General features: G+C 33.4%; 1 protein-coding gene and 1 long non-coding RNA gene across 2 annotated transcripts; one reads left to right on the plus strand and one right to left on the minus strand.

Annotated features, from left to right (window-relative positions):
* The first annotated feature begins 13,281 nt into the window (after window positions 1-13,281).
* On the plus strand, window positions 13,282-17,817 carry LOC114749307 (protein PTST homolog 2, chloroplastic-like). Its single transcript, XM_028937802.1, has 8 exons — window positions 13,282-14,102; window positions 14,392-14,554; window positions 14,856-15,075; window positions 15,157-15,395; window positions 15,996-16,141; window positions 16,227-16,374; window positions 17,030-17,098; window positions 17,476-17,817. The coding sequence occupies exons 1-8, from the start codon at window positions 13,498-13,500 to the stop codon at window positions 17,572-17,574; spliced, it is 1,689 nt and encodes a 562-aa protein (XP_028793635.1). The 5' UTR covers window positions 13,282-13,497; the 3' UTR covers window positions 17,575-17,817.
* A 617-nt stretch (window positions 17,818-18,434) lies between these two features.
* On the minus strand, window positions 18,435-18,935 carry LOC114749306 (uncharacterized). The gene is made up of 2 exons (XR_003740539.1): window positions 18,782-18,935; window positions 18,435-18,703 (listed from the first exon to the last, which is right to left on the minus strand). It is a non-coding gene; the product is annotated as an uncharacterized LOC114749306 (long non-coding RNA).
* Window positions 18,936-19,111: the final 176 nt, after the last annotated feature.

A 19,111-nucleotide genomic window follows, 5' to 3' on the forward strand; every position in this document is an offset into this window, starting at 1 on the left:
GTAGTTATTTTTTACACAAATCTATATAACGCCTAAACCCTTATAGTAATTCATTAAATCATTGTAGTGAATACAAATGAAGGTAAAATTGTCAATTCTTCTTGATTTTGCAAATGACAGATTGGGTCATTGACCCTTTATGTCATTTTCAAAATTTCAGGACCAAATCTGGAATTTCTTATATTTTAAAGGTTTTTTTTATTTTCCCTTTTAATGTTGTGGTTCAGTCAAGTTGTTATATTAATACAATTGAGACCAAATTAATTTAAAGATGAAAATGACCTCCCGATATAAATTAGACGATTTCGTATCAAAGTGGACGATCCCTTGACTTGAGCTGTCATTAATTCTATATTTACTTTAATTAATGTTCACCAAATAATTAATGTTGCACATCACTTATGGGTAAGGACACTGAATATTATCTACTTTATATCTTCAAATGATCATCATGCTTCCTTTGGATAAATATTGTCCCCCTAATATTTTAATGTGAGTAAATGCGGGTCTTGTCACTCATTTCCCACTCATTATCATATCTAATGTTTTAAAAACCGGACCGGACGTTGAACCAGAAAGATTAACGGGTGATGGTTCATTCATTTGGATCAGTGGTCAAACCGGTAACATAATAATTAAATAAAAAAAATTTTATCCATACATAATGATATAAATATAAAAGACATATCAAATTGTTACATAATTTAAAAGTAAATATATTTTGAAAATAAAATTATTTAAAATCAATTATTTTATAATACATGTAAAACCAAAAATGAGATAATATTTAAAAAATTTAGTATTTCCAATATATTTAAATGTCAAAATAAGCTATTTATAAATATAATAATATCATAATAATAGTAGAAAGACAAAAATTAAAAACTTATTTTAATTTTTTAACAGTGTTCACAAGTTCCCATACGCTTCTTCAAGTACTGACAAAAAAAAAAGAGATAGTTATAGGACACACAGTAAAAATACTCAATGGGTTTAATACTTTTTTTTTATTTTTTTCTCTTTCTTGTTTGTTCCTTTCTCCTCTTTCTCCTTTCTTCTTCTTCATCATTTATCTTCCATTCAACTCCGGTGAGGCCAGACAGTGACCAATATTTTAAGGAGAACTTAAGCTATCCGGTTACTTCAAAACTGTTCTAGTTTCTGGTTTAATAGTGATTTCCGGCTCAAAGGCCGACTCAAAACGGCTAAACCTCCAGAACGGTTTTCATGTGCAGCCCAGGCCGTCCTCATCTCAGGTCGACGGTCGGACCGGCCTGACTGTCCCATCCGGTCCAGTCACAAAAACATTGATCATATCCTTGGCCTCATAAATTTGTTGTCTCTACATTCCAAGCTTTTCTAGAAAGGCAAGCATGAATATTTTCGGAAAAATTGTTCGAAAATTCTTGTTTGATTTTTTTTTCCTTAAAAGAATTGGAATTCAAAGACTATAACTATTTTTTAATGAGCCATGTGCAACATATATTTAGTGCTGTGTGAATTTGGAAAGCTTTCTTTTCCTTATTAAAAGGATTTTAAGGCTTTGTTTGGTTGAATGGAAGGGAGAGGAAAGGGAGGAAAGATTTTGTTTAATTCATTAGGAGAAGGGAGGAGAACTAATTATAAATTGACAAATGTCTTTAACTTATTATTATTTATTTCTATATTTATATCAAAATTATTATTTTTTAATTTATAAAGATAAAAAAAGTTATATCACATGTATAAAATATTTCACATCTATAAAATATATACATATCATAAAAAAATATATTATTATTATCATCATCAAATATACATATCATAAAAAATATATACTTGTTGTATTATATCGAGAAAAATAGTACAATTGTAAAAACCCTTAACCTTAAAAACATTATAACTCGTCATAAAACCACTACTATAGTAGAAAAGGAAAGCTGTTAAAATGAGCTACCATAGTAGAAGGAAAATTTCATATTTTTAGGAATTGACTTTCAAACTCGGGTCAACCCGTAAGACGTTGCATGCAACTGAAATCATTCAATCATAATCCACTGGGCCTCCGAGCCTCTGGCCTGGGTAAAACATACATCAAAAAATCAGCCCATCCAATTAGTTTTCCACCATGTATAACAAAGTTCGATAAAACAATAGCAATGGCCTCCGGCCAACTAAAACAAGGAGATAACGTATCCTCCAATTTACAATAGATCAACAATCAAAATATCATAAAAGACCCTAACTGTGGCAATATACAACATATTCATACATAAACTAAGGCTAGAGGCCTAAAGCTAACCAAGCTTAAGCCTCTGCGTCTCTTCCCGAAGGCGCACGCCTAGAAACTTCACCTGAAAACATTGTAAACCACGGGGTGAGACAAAATCTCAGTAACCAACCTTTCCAATACTAGGTACTACTAAATAGGTGCTCGTGAGGTGTCAAGTGGGGCAGTTCACAAATAATATAAAACGATAGCCACAACAGTTCATGTAAGTGCAATGATGCAATCCCATCAACCAAATCCCTCACTTTGGAGGATTTTCAGGAGCCGAAGCCGGCCTATCCCTCACTATGGGGGACGTAAGGAGCCATAAAAGGCCTATCCCTCACTCTGGGGGACGTATAAGCCAACCATCATGCATTAATGGAGGCCTTACCACGTGGTAGTAACTATAAAAAACTCTCACCAATTCCCAAATCATGCATCATGCTCAAATCATAATCAAATAGTAATTGAGCATCTCATAAGTAACTTCATTCAGTGGCATATCCTTCACAAATTTTAAGATTTCATTCATCATCAATCAAAAACCCCACAAGATGGTTTTCCCTTTTTATATACAACATATAGTTTGAACATAATTACTACTTAGAGCACAAAACATAAATCTACTCACAATACCACAGAAGCAAGTACTAAGGATTGGAAAGTGGTTACCTCTCGCCTGAGCAAGGAACAACAAACCAACGATGTGGCCCCGTGCACCACCAAGACTCACAATCGGTCTACACAAGCACACAAACACACAACCATCATATATTAGCTTTCAAACTAATAATGTGGTCCACACAACACTTGGGGACACAAAATTCCTATCTCCCATCAAAACTCTACCCAACTCAAAGGGTATAACTATCAAGGCAACACTCCAAAGTCATACCAATCCATTAAAACCTTAATTCCTTTCCAAATATCAATTAAAATTCACAACCTCAAGGACCCACTATGGAATTCTACACCCAAATATCCCATTTGAGCAATTAAGGTTCCAACAACAATTCTAAACCGATTAAACATCCAATTTAACCCTCCTTAACATAACCCAATTCACAAAACACAAAATCAATCTCTACATTGTCATCCTCAATCCCAAATCATCCAATTCCATAAACCCTAGCTCCAAAAATTCAAGATTCTTTAAATCCAAAGAAACTACACCGATTAAATACTTAAACTAACCCAATGCAATCAATTAAACTCAAAACAATCGGTCAAAAACCTCAATTCCATCACAACTTAGAAAATCCTAGGGTTCCACCAAAAATCCTCAGAAATTCCAAGAAAGAAAGAAGATTAGAGGTTAAAATCACTTACTTGAGGTAATGGATCCTTAGAAATGTCTCCTCCAAGCCAAAAGTTCGAAACCCTAGCAGAGCTCCTCTCTCCTCCTTCAGATTTTTCTTATTTTCGCACGCTGAACCCTCCCGCGACTATATAGATTCGCGACCTTTCGCCGCGGCGAACTAATCCCGAGAGGGATTACTCGCCTGAAAACCTGACTTCGCCGCGACGAACCCCAATCTTCGCCGCGGCGAAAGCTTCCAGAGAGGAAACTCTCGCTCGCCCAGAAAACATTCGGCGCGGCGAAACCTTCCCGAAAGGGAAGCCTCGCTCACCTAAACAACTTCGCCGCGGCCAAACCTTCCCGAGAAGACACTCCCTCTGAAACTCCCGGTGCGCCGCGGCGAACATACCCTGAGAGGGATACGTTCACCTATTCCTCCAACAAACCTCAAATTCAACCCAAACACCAAGATCAAGATTAAATCACTAATCTATCCTCAAAAATCAACCTAAAAGAGGCTATTAAAAACCCGATAAAACTCAGGATGTTACAACAATCATGACAAAAAAATATTATATCATCATTATCAAATGCTCCTCCAGTTTTAAATACAAGACCCATTTTGTAATGTAAATTACACTAGAAAATGAGTCTTATATTTAGGACCAGAGGAGCATCATTTAAAAGGGTTTTTACTAAAAAGGATTAACTTGGAATTTAAAAAGAACAGTTGCTATAAGATTTTTAAAAAGAAGTTACTAAAAAAGATAAATTTGAAATATTTAAAAACTAATATGAATAATTTCTTTTTTTTTTGTGGTGAAACTAATATGAATAATTTCATTAGGGAGACATAATATTTTTCTTCCTTTCAAAAAATCCCAAATTTAAAAAGAGCAAAAGGATAGGAGGGGAGCACTAAAAGATAATTTTTTCCCTCCCCTCCCCTTCATTTTTCCAAACCAAACACGATTTCTCATTCCCTCCCTCTCACTTCCTTCCAAAACCTTCCAACCACATTTTCACTGGGTGCAACATTTCCTTGATTATGTGCAGCTTGTGCATAATTAAAGATATACTATCTCCGGTGCTTAATATAAAATCTCGTTTGATTTTTATTTTAGTTCTAAATATAAGACCTCAATCCAATTTGTTTCTCATATTTATGTATTTTTTTAAAGATAATCCTTCTAATAATAGTAGTTTTAGTCAAGGAACAAAAAACCAGACCGGACACTAAATCGGTTAATGTAGTGGTTTAAGGGTTGGTGGGTTAGATCAGGTCTAACCGGGATCAGACCGATAATTATTAAAATAGTATAATTTAATTAAAATGAATAAAAATAAATGAAATCTTTTCTTTTTTTCATTTTTTATTCTATTTTATCTTTTCTTTTTACCTATTAGAATCCTTTTTTTATTTATTTTATCCCTTCCTTCTCTTTCCCACGTGATACTACTGTCATTTCCCACCATAACATGCATAAGTCATAACAAGTCAGCTTTTTCTTTCCTTCTCTCTCTTCTCCTTCAACAATGGACACGGCAGACTTGCTTCTTGAAAACACTCATCTTTGCTCCTCTTTCTCAATTGCTTTTTGCCTCTCTCATGCTCTTCCGGTGTCATTTTTCTTTCTTTATACACATCTCATTCCCCTCCATTATCTTCCGGCTTCCTCTTCACCTTCTAGTCTCCCACGAGTAGAATCAAAGAAGCACGCACGCAGCAGACTTCCAAACATATTTCTGAGTCTCTCCCCATGATTTTCTCTGCTCTTACCATGTATCTCAGCAGTGTCCAGTATTAGTATTTACAGCTTCTTCGACCAACATCAGACGTTTCATGGCTTCTCTGGCGAATGGTGAGAGTGGAAAAGAAGTGATAAAAAAAAGGAACCGGCGACCCATCCAACCCAACGATTTTCCCGATTTTTACCGATTTTTTCCGATCCATCCCGATTCTTCCCAGTTGATTGCAAGACCGGTTCATAAGCTAAACCAGACCGGACCAAGAACCGGTTTACCGGTTTTCGGTCTGAACCGGCCGGTCCGGTCCGATCCGGTTTTTTGAACTTCGGTTTTAGTCAATACACTTAATTAACAAGGATATTTTAGAAAAGACAACACTTATTTATTACAAATAATTAACTTAACTTCTTTCCTTAATCTATTCAAATTAGTCAACTAGTTTTTATATTTAGGACCGAAAGTAAAATTGCATATAGTTGAAGACTTGAAATAGAGTTGCACCTATTAAAAATGAGTTGCGTATGGTCTTTAAATAAATTTTTGGTGCCTCTGGGCAATAAATATTTCAATGGGGGATTTTGAGCAATTTAATAAAACAAAAAAGAAACAACGCGCTTCTCTTTTTTTTCGAACTTGAAAAACCTGGCTTCATTTAATTTGGTCGCTTTTAAATCATGTGAAAACAGATGGGCTGTGTGAATGGACTATAATCTTCCAACTTGACTAGCCGGCCATTAGATAGTAATATCCTATTAACAGTCTTCTTAAAATGACCGGGATAAGATTTTTATTTTATGTGTTCATGAATTAAACTAATATTTAAATTAAGGGTATTTAAGGCCGGCCCGTTCCGGTCTCGACCTTATGGGGATGGGACGGATCTGTCCGAAAATTTTTCAAAATAGGACAAACCAGAACGGGACAATAAAAGGACTGGGACGGGGTGGGACATAGGACGGGATCGTCCCGTCCCAGTCCCTTTTATTTTTTTTTTAATTTTATCATATTTATATAACATTGTTTTTTAAATATATTTTTTAAGATTTGAGACTATTATATGGAATTACAGATCCATTTATTGAGAGCTTTATATTTGTTGATGACTTAAGACTATTGATGATTGGAATTTTCAGCAAGCTTTTATTGTGTTAAAAGCTTTTGTTTAGAACTTTTAATGACTATTTTATATAATATTCTGGTCTTTTGTTTGAGAGTGCCCAAAGAAATAAAAATGAAAACAAAAAGATATTTTTACAAGGCCTAAGCCTAAAACCTACAATAAGGGAAAAAATAGATTTTATTATAATAGGCCTAACAACTCAAAAAACATTAAAAAAAAAATATCGGGACGTCTCGGTCCCATCCCGTCTCGACCGGGATTAGGACAACATCGAGACCTGACTGGACGAGATGCGGGATAATTTTTCTATCCCGTTACTGTTTATCAGGACAGAACCAGTACAGGTCTGTCCTGTTCTCGATCCGTCCCGTGAACAGCCTTGATTTAAATGAAGCCAATATTATGTCTCTTTCTCCTCTCAGGTATTTCAAAATTTGGGCTCTGCCATGGGATGGTATTTTCAAGCCCATGAATATATGTTTGCGAGACACAAGCCCATAGGTTAACTCAAAAGCTTGTCTCAAAATTGGGCCGATCCTTAAGTACCGTGGTGGGCTTCATCTTTAAGAAGACGAATTTTTCTTAAAAATAAAATATTTGTTATTTAAAAATAAACTAGAAAAATGAGCCTTCCCTCTTTCCTTCTTTTCCCCTTCTGAAAGATAGATATTCATAGATTCCTTGCTTATCAAAATTTGAAAATAGATGGTTTAGATATCGTAGTTTTATTACGATGTTTCAAATTTCACAACATTATATATATATATATATATATATATATATGTATGTATGTATGTATGTATGTATGTATGTATGTATGTATGTATGTATGTATGTATGTACGTGTGTGTGTGTTTGCCAACGCATGTCGTTTTAGATCTGCACGAAGAAATGAACACCTTCAATGCTCTCCTGAAGTGTATACATAAAAGCAATATTAACGATATTGTGTTTTTTATAATAATGGGTGAGCTTTTGAACTCCAAAACTTATAAAAAAAATGATGAGTTAATACAAACTTTGATCCTTCAAATTTATTATTATTTTGGTTTTGGTTCTTCAAGTTTTAAACTATACGTTTTGGTCTCTCAAGTTTTTTTTATTTAAAATATTAGTCCTTATAATTTAATAAAATTTTGGATCATTTTGCTCTTTGAGAGATCGAAACCTATTGTTTGAAATTTGAAGGACTAAAACCAAAATGAGGACAAACTTGAGGAATTAAAAATTATACTAACCGAAAAATGATTTATGCTCAAAACATGTAAGGTATGAAGCAAGAGCAATAGTCAAAACACAGATTACAGAGCAAAAAACTTGTATCCTTTATCTATGGGATAATAGTAACCGCATATATACTAACAATTAGGGCTGCACGTGGGCAGGGTTGGGCAGGGCGGGATCCTTGCCCGATGCCTAGCCTGAAAAATGAATAGGCTGAAAAATGAAGCTCGTTGCCCAGCCCTGCCCCATGAAAAGCCTTATTAAGTTCAGGTTGGGCAAACAGGGGTTGGGCAGGGCGGTCTTCCATACCCAACAAGTCAATATATTATATTAATTAACTAATTATTTGTATCCCTCTAAATAATCTAATGTAACTTTATATTAAAATGGCAACTTGGCTTTAATTTTGTTATTACTAATTAATATACTATAAAACTAATTTTTATAGTAGCTAGGAGAAGTGGACTATGACAAAAAAAATGTTGTTTGTATATTTTATTAAACTTAATTGTTTTTCTAGTTTCTAGCTTTTAAAATCATTCAAAAATAAATAAGTATAATGAATGTTGAATATTGATGCAAGAGTATGTTTGATTCAGGAAATAAATATGAGACAAATAAAACATATAAATAAAATTATATATATTTTTGCGGGCTGTGCCAAATGGACAAGGCAGCATACCGTGTTCGATGCCCAGCCCTGCCCAACAATTTGCCCAGCCCGAACATGTCTAATAGTTCTTTTGGGCCATTTTTTTAAGGGCGGGCTGGGTATTTTTTTGCAGGCTTGGGCGGGCATTACGGGCAACTGGGCTTCATGAACACCCCTACTAACAATGACACATTTAGTACACGATATAGTTGTAAGTATAAGAAGACGCACAAAATGTATAATACTCCTTCAGTTCTTAATATAAGACCCATTTAACTAATTTGATTAGATTAAGAAAGTTAGGTAAATTAGTTGATTATAAGAAATGTGACACGTTTTTTCTTAAAACACCATAATTATCTTTCTTAATACCCTCTCTCCCTCTTCTACTTGATTATAGTTGAAGGAGTATCCATAAGGGTAATTTAGAAAAAATTGATAAATATGAGAAATGGATTTTATATTTAAGAGTAAAACCAACTCAATAATTGGGTCCTATATTAAGGATCGGAGGAGTAGATGCCTATTACCTACCAACAAAGCTTGACACACTTGGTAGATGATTGGGTATCTTAAATACTCCTTCGATCCTTAATGTAAGATATGTTTAACTAATTTGATTAGATTGAAAAGTCAAGTAAATTAGTTAATTATAAGAAATATGACGTGTTTTTCCTAAAACACTATAATCATCTTTCTTAATATCCTCTTTCCCTCTTATACTTAATTATGGTTGAGGGAGAATTCATAAGGGTAATTTAAGAAAAATTGATAAATATAATAAATATGTTTTATATTTAGGATCAAAATCAACTCAACAATTAGGCTATATACTAAGGACTGGAGGAATATAATGTTTTGGGTTCAAATCAAGCTGTGTATGGGGAAAAATATTGAAAGAAGCAGAATTCACTTTGGTGATCTTTACGCCCGTAGAGGATTAGAAAAGGTGAATTGAAGAGCTAGCCACATCATAGATATGGCTGCAACGCCATAAAAATTGACCTCTGTGACAGCTTTGCTTAACTAGAATAGCTGAAAATAACTCAGGAGAAGCAGCATAATGGAGATGTTATCAGACAAAGATGTCAATACTTGTTCGTTTCATAGACTTCACTGTATATCATCTTTGAGCTTTCTATGTAACCAATGTGGGGAATAAATGAATTTATCTAAAGCCCAATGACACTCTAACAGTAATGTTACTTTCAATGGAATAGTAATTTTGTGCTCATGGAGAATTTCCCATCCGTTAGGTATTGCAAATTCGGTTGCTGCTGTAATGGTTTGCTTTTAAGAAGCAATAGAATAAGAAATAGCATAGATTTATGTATAGGACTTGTTTGGTGAGGTACTTGCACTTTCCTTGTCAGATATAGCGTCTCCATAAACATATAATTGAGATGATTGCTTCTTCTTCCTTTAATTCTTCTCCTTTCAAAGCTTTTAAAGAGTTAGCAATTAGTCATTTCACTTAATTATCTTGATAAGGCCTGTCGTTATTGTACTTGATACTTTGTGAGTTTTGTTGAACTTGATTCACATGCTTGTATGTTGTTTCAGAAAAAACATGCTTATTATAGAACTTATTCTGGGATTTTGTTTATCAAAAGGGCACAAAGTATTTGATAAAATGTTTGGACAGAGAAAGAGCTATAAAGTATTGGTTGTTCGGTACTAAATATAGACATCTCTTTCAGTAGGAATTCGAATATTGATTCACTATATTGTAAGAAATTATTATTATTATTATTATTATTTTTTACTAGATTCAATTCCAATTGGAGAGACAATTTCATTAAGCTCAACAATAGTTCATATAACATAATGGGCCTGCCAAGTTAACAAGGAACTTGAAAGCCCATCGTCTGATTTAGGAACAACAGAAACACAAAGGAAACCCAAGTATAAACATGAGAGAAACAACAACCCAAACATAAGACAGCAGAAATAGAAAAGGCCTGGGTCTGGTAAAGGCCCAAATATATTATGACAGGGGGATGGCATTTTAGGATCATTGACCCCAAAAAAAAAAGAGGTACTGCCGATATTCTGTTGATGTTTTAACTATGCACTTTTAAAAATTTCGAAAATTTGCTGAAAAGCATACACACGTGCGGTAAATTTTGAATATACTACCTCGTATCCTTAATATAAGACATAGCTGACTAGATTAAGAAAACTAGTTAAATTAATTATTTGTAATAAATAGATATTATCTTTCTTAAAATATCCTTGTCAACAAAATATATTGATTAAAATTACTATTATTATAAGAGTTATTTAAAAAACAGAAAATAAATATAAAAAATTAGAGTCTTATATTTAGAATTAAAATAAAAATAAAATAAAAAGAACACTGCAATGTTTGCCCTTTTGACCATGAAACGCTGGTCAAAAAAATTAATAATAATTGACTATAAAATTGTGTTGTTTACTTTTTAGCTTTCATCACACAGATATCCGTACATTTTTAGCAGAATTATCCATACCTTTTTTTAGGAAAAAATTACTCATTTATGTAATTAATATAAACATAATTAATTAATTTAAATAGATCAAAATATTAATTAAATTAATTAATATATGATATTTTTTTAAAAAACATTTTGAGCACCTTCTTTAATTTTCTTTCTTTCTCTCTTATTTGATTTTTATTGGGCAAATATTCAAAGGATTAATTTGAAAAAAATTAATACATATATGAAATATATCTTATATATATGATTAACATTAATTTTATAATTAACTCCTATATTAAGGATATAGACTGAAGGAGTAATTTTTATTTAACTTCATGGATCTCTGTTCTTATAATTTTAACTATTTAAAATTTTAGTTACTATAAATGGCTTTTGTGATATGTGTAAATTTAATAAACTTTTTTATTTTCACTTCTAATTAATAATACCTCCTTAATATAATATTCACTTTCCTAATCTTTCAAATTAGTTTATTAGATCTTATATTAAGAATTAGATGTAAGATTTTTTTTCTCACTCGTTATCTCTCATTTCTTTTTTTCTCATACGAATATACAACCTTCGTAAAAATGGGTATATTTAGAAAAGAAAATTACATGTATTGTACAATTATTATTTTTAACTAATTAGGATTTTAATCTATATGATTTGATTAATCCAAGTATTTAATAACGGTCTGGTTGATTTACATCCGATATGACGATAACGTCCCAACAGTTTGTCTCTTCCCTCTTCTACGGCTTCTCTCCTCACAAACCGTTCTCTTTCTCAGTGTTACCAAGGGTTATAAGATCTAATTAAATAATTTAGAGAGAGAAGATTAAAAAAATTAAAAATTACTTAATTATAGCATATGTTATATAATCTTTTTAAAATAATCATGTGTAAAGTTATATCATATATCATTTTATAAGTTGGGCAAATTAATTTAAGAAAAAATTAAATATAAGTACTTTAAAGTAATTTTTTTAGTTTTCTTAAACTCGTAATACTAGTTAATCAGGTCTTATATTAAAAAATAGAGATAACATTTGCAATGCAAATTAAAAATGATTTAGACATAATTTTGTATTATTAAATTCATGTGCAAGAATTAATTAGAGTGAATTTAATCTATTTACAAAAATTTAAGACAAGGAGTATTATTCATAGTAATCTTTATAATAGGTATACATGTCAAATATTTCTTCAAATAGTAGTTTTAACCAATACACATATTTAATAAAAAAAATTTAGAAAATATAACACCCATTTATTATAAATAACTAGTTTAACAAATTTCTTTAATCTACTCAAATTAGTGCAAGTATTTAGTATATTTTTCTAGGTAATATTACTAGTATTCAATAGTTCTTTAGTTCTATTTATAAGTCACCTTCAACATGTTTCATATAGATAAAGAAAAATCTGAAATTTCATTAACTCTCATTTAGAATTTAATAAATTTTTAATTTTATCCATATTTAATATATATTATACCTCATGAAAATAAAATCAACACAATAATAAATAAAATGTAAAATTATGTATTTATATCAAAAGTTTCTCTCTTTATCTTATAAATAAGACTAAAATATTTTTTCTATTTTTATTCTATAGATAAAACTAGAGAAGTATATTTTTTAAATTGGAGAAACAGTCGAAATTACTTATGATTTCAGGATCAGTGAATCTAAAATTGAAATTTGAAATTAAATATAAAATAGGTACATCCACTATGATGTCCCGAAGATTCTGTGTTTGAAATTCAGATTTAATAGCTGACATTTCCACGAGCACAGGATCTTAGAAACGAATCTAAAGTCGTGGATTAATGAGAGTTACATTATTATCCCTTAATACATCAACAATGCTAGCATACTATTATCACATTTACTTTACTTTTATTTTGATCATAAATATAAAATTTGAATTCATTTTTTTTTTATGTTTATTTATTTTTTTAAAGTAGTCATTGTAATAATAATAATTTTAACCAATACACTTAATTAATAAAAATATTTTAAAAAACACAATATATATTTATTACAAATAACTAATTTAATTATTTTTTTAATCTATTTAGATTGGTCAACTAACTCTCATAATAAAAATTGAAGTATATGAATAATACTATATTTGATCATAATTATAAGATCTTATTTACAGTTTATAAAAGAAATTTTATAATTAGGATACGAGGTAGTAAGTTATAAATAGTCAAAAAAAAGTTAAAAAGAATAAACTAATAATTTTTTTTAAAAATATAATTGTATTATAATTGATTGATATTTATCGGCACACCACAGGGAAGCTCGGGAAGTCACGTGTTTTCTCAGGACGAGCAGTCGAGCACGTTACGCGGGAAGAAGTCAAAATCAGGAAAGGGCGGTGAGGAACTACACATTAACTGTCTGCATTATCCAAACACGGCCCTAAACAGTAAATTCAATGATTTTTTTAAAACTTTTCTTCCCCTGCTATTTGGTATTCAGGTTTCAGGCTTGGCTTTCCCCGTCCAGTGTCTGACGGAGCACGCTGACAGCAAACAATATAAAAGGAAATGAGCTAAGGAATCCAGCGACAGTGTTGAAAGCGAAGACTGAGTAGTCCCGCGCTTTTCAGTGGGTTTTGTTCGGTGCATTCATTTCCTCTCTTTACCCATTTCTTCTCTCCCGCTTTGTGTCACCTTCATTCTTGGCCTTCTGCCGGTAAACTGTTCGGCGAAATGCCTGAACCATGCATTCCCTTACTGCTTCTGCTTACTTGCTTCTCCCCCACAAATCCTTCGCTGGTTTGAACTCTCTGCACTTTCCCTCCATTTTCTTTGTCGTTGATTCGAGGGGACGGAGGAGGGCGATGCAGTTCGCGACTTTGAATCTTGTGAAGGAGACTGGGTCGCTGCTGGGGTGTTCGGATTCTTTCAAGAAGGGGAACTGCCATAAGGGTTTGTATTGGGGTTACTCTGGGTTCTTGAGGAGGTGCAAAGACTGGGATTGCGAGGGAGATTTCTCTCTCGAGGCGGAGATTTTGGAGTTCATGAAGAATTCCAAGAACCCAACGGCGTTTCCAACCAAGAAACAGTTGATTGATGCAGGGAGGATGGATTTAGTCGATGCCATCATCAAGAAAGGAGGTTGGCTTGCATTTGGGTGGGATTTGGGTGAAGAGGCCGAAGAAGTATCCGGAGAAGTTCATGTCAAACATGAGAATTTGTTGATAAAGAATGAATGTGATGTTAAACAGGAGAGCAATAAAATTGAAGGCGCCGAAATTTGGGGTTCTGGCCGAGTTTTTCGTCCTGTTACCTATTCTCAAACAGCTGTATCGCCTGATAGATCAGTGTAAGACTTCTGTTTTGATGCACATTTTTCATTAGCAGTACTGTTGCATAACCATAAATGTTTGCCGCCCGAGCTATTGGGAGTGGTTTAAGGACCCCAAAGCCGGTTATGATGTTATTCATTTAATTTCTTGGACGTAAGAGGAGCAAGAGAGCCTTGTTGCTATTATAAGATTTGTTACAAGATTCTACGATGCCATTCTTTTCCTTCGCCTAGTTGCTATTATTTAATGCGTGCATTAGATATGACTCTTGAACTGCTAGTATAAGGTTTGTTTTCTGTCTGGCAGAGAAATTGCTGAGCAGTCTGGTATTGAGGGTATATTGAATCGACTGGAGAAAGAGAGAAATGGTATTTTAGGACTTGGGTTCAGACCCAAAGAAGATAATGTTTCTTCATCTGGACAAAGTGAGGATAAGGACGAAAGTCATCGTAGATCTACTATAAATTCAGTAAGTACTTTTACTCCCTTATGATGCCTTTTATGATTCTATGAATCATGTGAATCAATATGTCATATGTCAATACTAATTATCTGTAGATTCACGAGCTCTGGGATAACTGAATGTTTTGTAATCCCATTATACGGAGCACATACTTTTAATGTGTTATCTATGATGTATGTTAACTTATCAGTTGAGTTATAATACAGAAAAGATGAAGCTCTTGCTGACTGCAGGTGTTTTCCTTACCGCCTTTGTTTGCCCTATAATAGATGACTTCTTGTCGCTTTCAAAATAATTTTTAAAATATTTTGCTTTTCTACTATATCTAAAGGTAGCAGCTGACCTTGACAAAAGCGCTAAACCTGCCCGAAGAAGCTCAAACGGCAGTCCTCATGGTGGTTTCCCAAGCAAACTTGGTGAGCACAGATCTCTAACTGGTAATCATGATTTAAGAAACGCACTTAAACCAGATATGTGGAGAAGTTGGGTTATTAAGAGAAATGGTTCCTCATTTGAAAATTTTGAAGGTAATCTACGTGAATATTTTATGGGCTGTGTCCTGCCTTAGTCAAGAGGATCAACTAATGTCTTTGTAATGATACTAATAGATGCTGAAATTGCACCTAGTGGAACTGGTCTAGGAGCTGGGGTCGATGTTTCAGGAAATGATGTCTTTGAAACAAGACAGCTAGCTGCTACACCTATAAATAGAGAGGCAGACTCAAGTCCTCCTGGTGGGAAGGCAAATTACAAGGAAATAAAAAGCCGCATCCAGCAGCTTGAGTCAGAGTTATCTTCTGTACTTCAGTCATTGAGGTCTGGTGTGGATGAAGTTGGAATACAGACGGTGAGTAGCCAATAATGGTCACTTGACTCTGAATGAACCCAGCCAAACTGGGCGGAAAAAGTAAAATAGCACAATTATACTTGTTTTGCTCTGGTAAAGGCACCTTTTTTATGCACCTTGATCTAATATTTATTTTAGAGATATGGGAAAATAAAAACTTTTATGGAAAAGTGAACGAAGGTAAAGCTTTGTTGCCATTTTTCTTATCTGGAGAATAGAGGCGAGGGAAGCTTGTTGCAACTTGCCTTTGGACTGATAAAATTTCATAAACCCAATCAATTATCTAAGGATATTATCTGTTAATTAATGTCATCCGATGATACATTATGTTATAGTATATTTACCAAATGAGGATTATTATTGAACTAGAACAATTTGTGCTTTTAGTCAAGTTTATGTAAAATCATGACTATCTTACTCTGATGATGAAAGAATTTTAATCTCTTTTCCTTTTGTTGATATGGGCTCCTTTAAATTCAATGAGCCTAAAGGATTCTGGTCCTTTTATAAATTTATTTTCATTTACTGTTGAGAATAACACAAATGGCTCTCCTTAGGATGTTATACTAATCCTCATTCCCTGTGTATATTCTTCAATAGGGCCCGGAAAGCTCTTCTGATGATCTACATAAGCTTTCTGATGCCTGGGAATTCCAGGAAAATGAGATCTTGAGAGCTAAGGATAGACTGCGCTCAATTCGTGCTAAATTGGCTGTGTTAGAAGGAAAGATGACACTGGCAATAATGTATCAATAGATTCTATTCATTTCATTTCATGTATCTCCCTTTACCCTATATTGACACTGACAGCGCCGCATTCTTTCCTCCCAGGGATGCAGATAAGATAATTGAAGAGAAGCAGAAGAAGATTGATAATGCTTGTAGAGCTTTAAGATTTCTTAAGACCACTTGTGTGGTTTGGCCTAATGCTGCCTCAGAAGTACTTTTGGCAGGATCGTTTGATGGTTGGTCCTCCAAGGTATGACCACTTTCCGTGAATATTTTCAGTTAGATTTCAACTTTCAGCATTGCCCAATAATAGATCCATCAAAACTCCTTCTGATGTGACCCATAACAAGATGAGCATGCTTATTTGCACTTGACAGAACTGCTTGAAGTAGTGTTTTATAAAACTCTAGTTTACATACTTTATCATTTTCCAGAACTATATTGTGTCATACCAACAAATGTACTAAAGAATAGGGGCATGTTTTGTGGTACAGACATTTTTCAAAACGAAAAGAAAAATTGGTCATGATTTGTGCGGGACCTCCTTGATTACCTTGTCTAGATTATTTATAATATTTTATCAATATGTTTTCTATGGTGCTCTTAGGTTAAATTCCACTGATTACATGTCTGTTATGTATCAAAATTTTTATTCCTCTTTTTAAATGTCAGCCCCAATATTGTGTCGGACATGATTTCAAAGTGCAATGACCTTGTATTCTGGTTCATTAAATAACTCAGCCTGCCCTATTTCTCAAGGTTGATGTATGGCTTGAGGCATGACACGATGCTAACCTGGCATGCGAAGTAATTTCGGGATATGAAATGCTCTTTCTCTGGATACCTTTCAGTTATATATACTAGTAAAATGCATATTTATAAAATTAGTGAACATTCTATTGTAGAGAAAGATGGAGAAGTCAAATTCTGGTGTCTTTTCTGCGTATCTACAGTTGTATCCAGGAAAATACGAGGTTAGTTGTACTAATTTATTTTCGACTCTTCCTCCATTTCGGTTGATAAGAAATTTTTTTGGAGAGGTTTCATGTGTCATAATATAAGATGTTTTGGAAAAGACAATCCGTCATTAATGACTTTGTTCCAAAAATGCCCTTCATTAATCAAATAAAGTAGGAATTATTGTTGAAGTAAGGACATTTTGGGAAGTATAATATACTTTTCTTTAAAAAATTAATTTTTTTAATTATGTTTATTGAAGTTTATTGGTTTTCACAATTTGCTCCAAAAACGTTTTATAAATTGAAATGGACGGAATCTATTAGGGCCATACGATATTGTGTCAGGTAAGATGTGCTTAGCGGGAATCTTACCGTTTTCCCCCCTGTTGCAGATTAAGTTCATTGTTGATGGCGAATGGAAAATTGATCCCTTGCGTCCTGTTGTTCATAATAACGGCTACGAGAATAATCTCCTTATCATTCAGGAATAATGATTCTTTTAAGTGAGCATGAGGCTATATTTCTTTAATAGACAACTGATTAGATGCACTAGGCTAGTCTTCCATTGATTTTCATTTGATTGACTCATGTAAATAGTAGCGAGCAGCTCATTGATTCTTTTAACTTGGAGGTTATTTGTTGCCGACTCAAGTTGAGTGTAACGCTTCGAGAAGCCAATTTTTGACTAATAAGCTGAACTCCTTCAATAATTTGGAGTTAAAGGCATTTGCGCATTTGTGCTTTCTTGGAGAAAGTTTAGTGCCTTAGTTTTGCTGTTTTAGGTGGTATGCAATTGAGAACGTTTTCTGTGGGGAAAGTTTAGTATAACAAGCTGAACTCCATGTTCAAATGGAGCGTGTTGATATGTTTGTGCGTGTATATGTGTGCGTTTAATTATATTAAATGATAAAAAAAATCAGCTATCTCATTTGAGCAACTGTTATTTCATCATGGACAAGATTTTAAATCTATGCCGTACATAGATGTAAAAGGTAATAAAAGTTGAATATGTAATAGATGTTAGATATATAAGGCTACAAAAATGAATGGAATGTCAGACAAAATAAACTAGAGTAAGAAAAAGAATAAATGAACGGTAACTTTGGCAAGACATATTTATATATTTATTTGTTTCCTTCTCGCAAGACATAGTAACAAATTTTTGGATTTTCTGTCCCATGTCATAGAAAAGAAGAAAATAGTAGACGCCAAAACTATTTGTGCTAAACAATCTGGAATGATGATTAGAATTTTTAAAAATAGTTTTTCAATCATAATTTACTAGGTATAGAACCCTTGGTCTCCAAATATCTCTAAACAAGCATTAAACCCCTATTCTTCATGGCAAGGATACATTCCAAAACTTTCCTCAGGATGAATCCATTATACGTAAGAGTTGAAGATACAGAGGAAGCTTCATATACATAAAATAAAGAGATTTCTCTTTCACGATCTCTTGTACTGTTGTACAGATCAATTCTTGCTTGGAGAAAAGAAACAAATGAGGTTCAAATCTTCAGTGCACTTGAACAAAATGTTTTTGGCGCAATCGAGCCTGATTCTAAAATATCAGCTGCACCGAAATGGATATATCTTGGAACTGCCATTGGCGGTTTAGAACTAAAAAATCAAGGTAATGGATCAAAATTTCTTTTAATCTGCATATCAATCTGGAGAAGGGTTAGAGGGCATGGTTACAGCAAATGTGAAGCCACTCCCACAGAAAACTCTGATTGATTCTGCCTCATTCAATTCACAGCCAAGACTTACTGTGAGTGGACTTGTTTGGTCACAGGCATCACCCAAGCCAAGCTGCCCATGCTCGCCCCAACCCCACGTCTTTATTTCTCTATTCTCTGAAAATTAATCACAAGAAACAAGTCATTATGTTTTCTGCAAATACAATACTCAGAAGAAGTAAAGAATATAGATCTTGCCAGTGACTATGGCGGAGTGTTCAGCTCCAGCAGCTTCATCAAGAATCTTTACTCCGTCAAGACCCGAGATTTTCTCCAGATTGGATTCTTT

Source organism: Neltuma alba, unplaced genomic scaffold (assembly GCF_004799145.2).
Source record: "Neltuma alba isolate B1F8T4 unplaced genomic scaffold, ASM479914v2 tig00006013_pilon, whole genome shotgun sequence".
Classification (NCBI taxonomy): domain Eukaryota; kingdom Viridiplantae; phylum Streptophyta; class Magnoliopsida; order Fabales; family Fabaceae; genus Neltuma; species Neltuma alba.

Excerpts from the sequence above, each read along its gene's own strand:
- LOC114749307 (XM_028937802.1), top strand. The coding sequence starts at position 13,498 with ATGCATTCCCTTACTGCTTCTGCTTACTTGCTTCTCCCCCACAAATCC. Across the intron at positions 16,375-17,029 it reads TTGATGGTTGGTCCTCCAAG|AGAAAGATGGAGAAGTCAAA; the intron begins GTATGACCACTT and ends ATTCTATTGTAG. Across the intron at positions 17,099-17,475 it reads TGTATCCAGGAAAATACGAG|ATTAAGTTCATTGTTGATGG; the intron begins GTTAGTTGTACT and ends CCCCTGTTGCAG.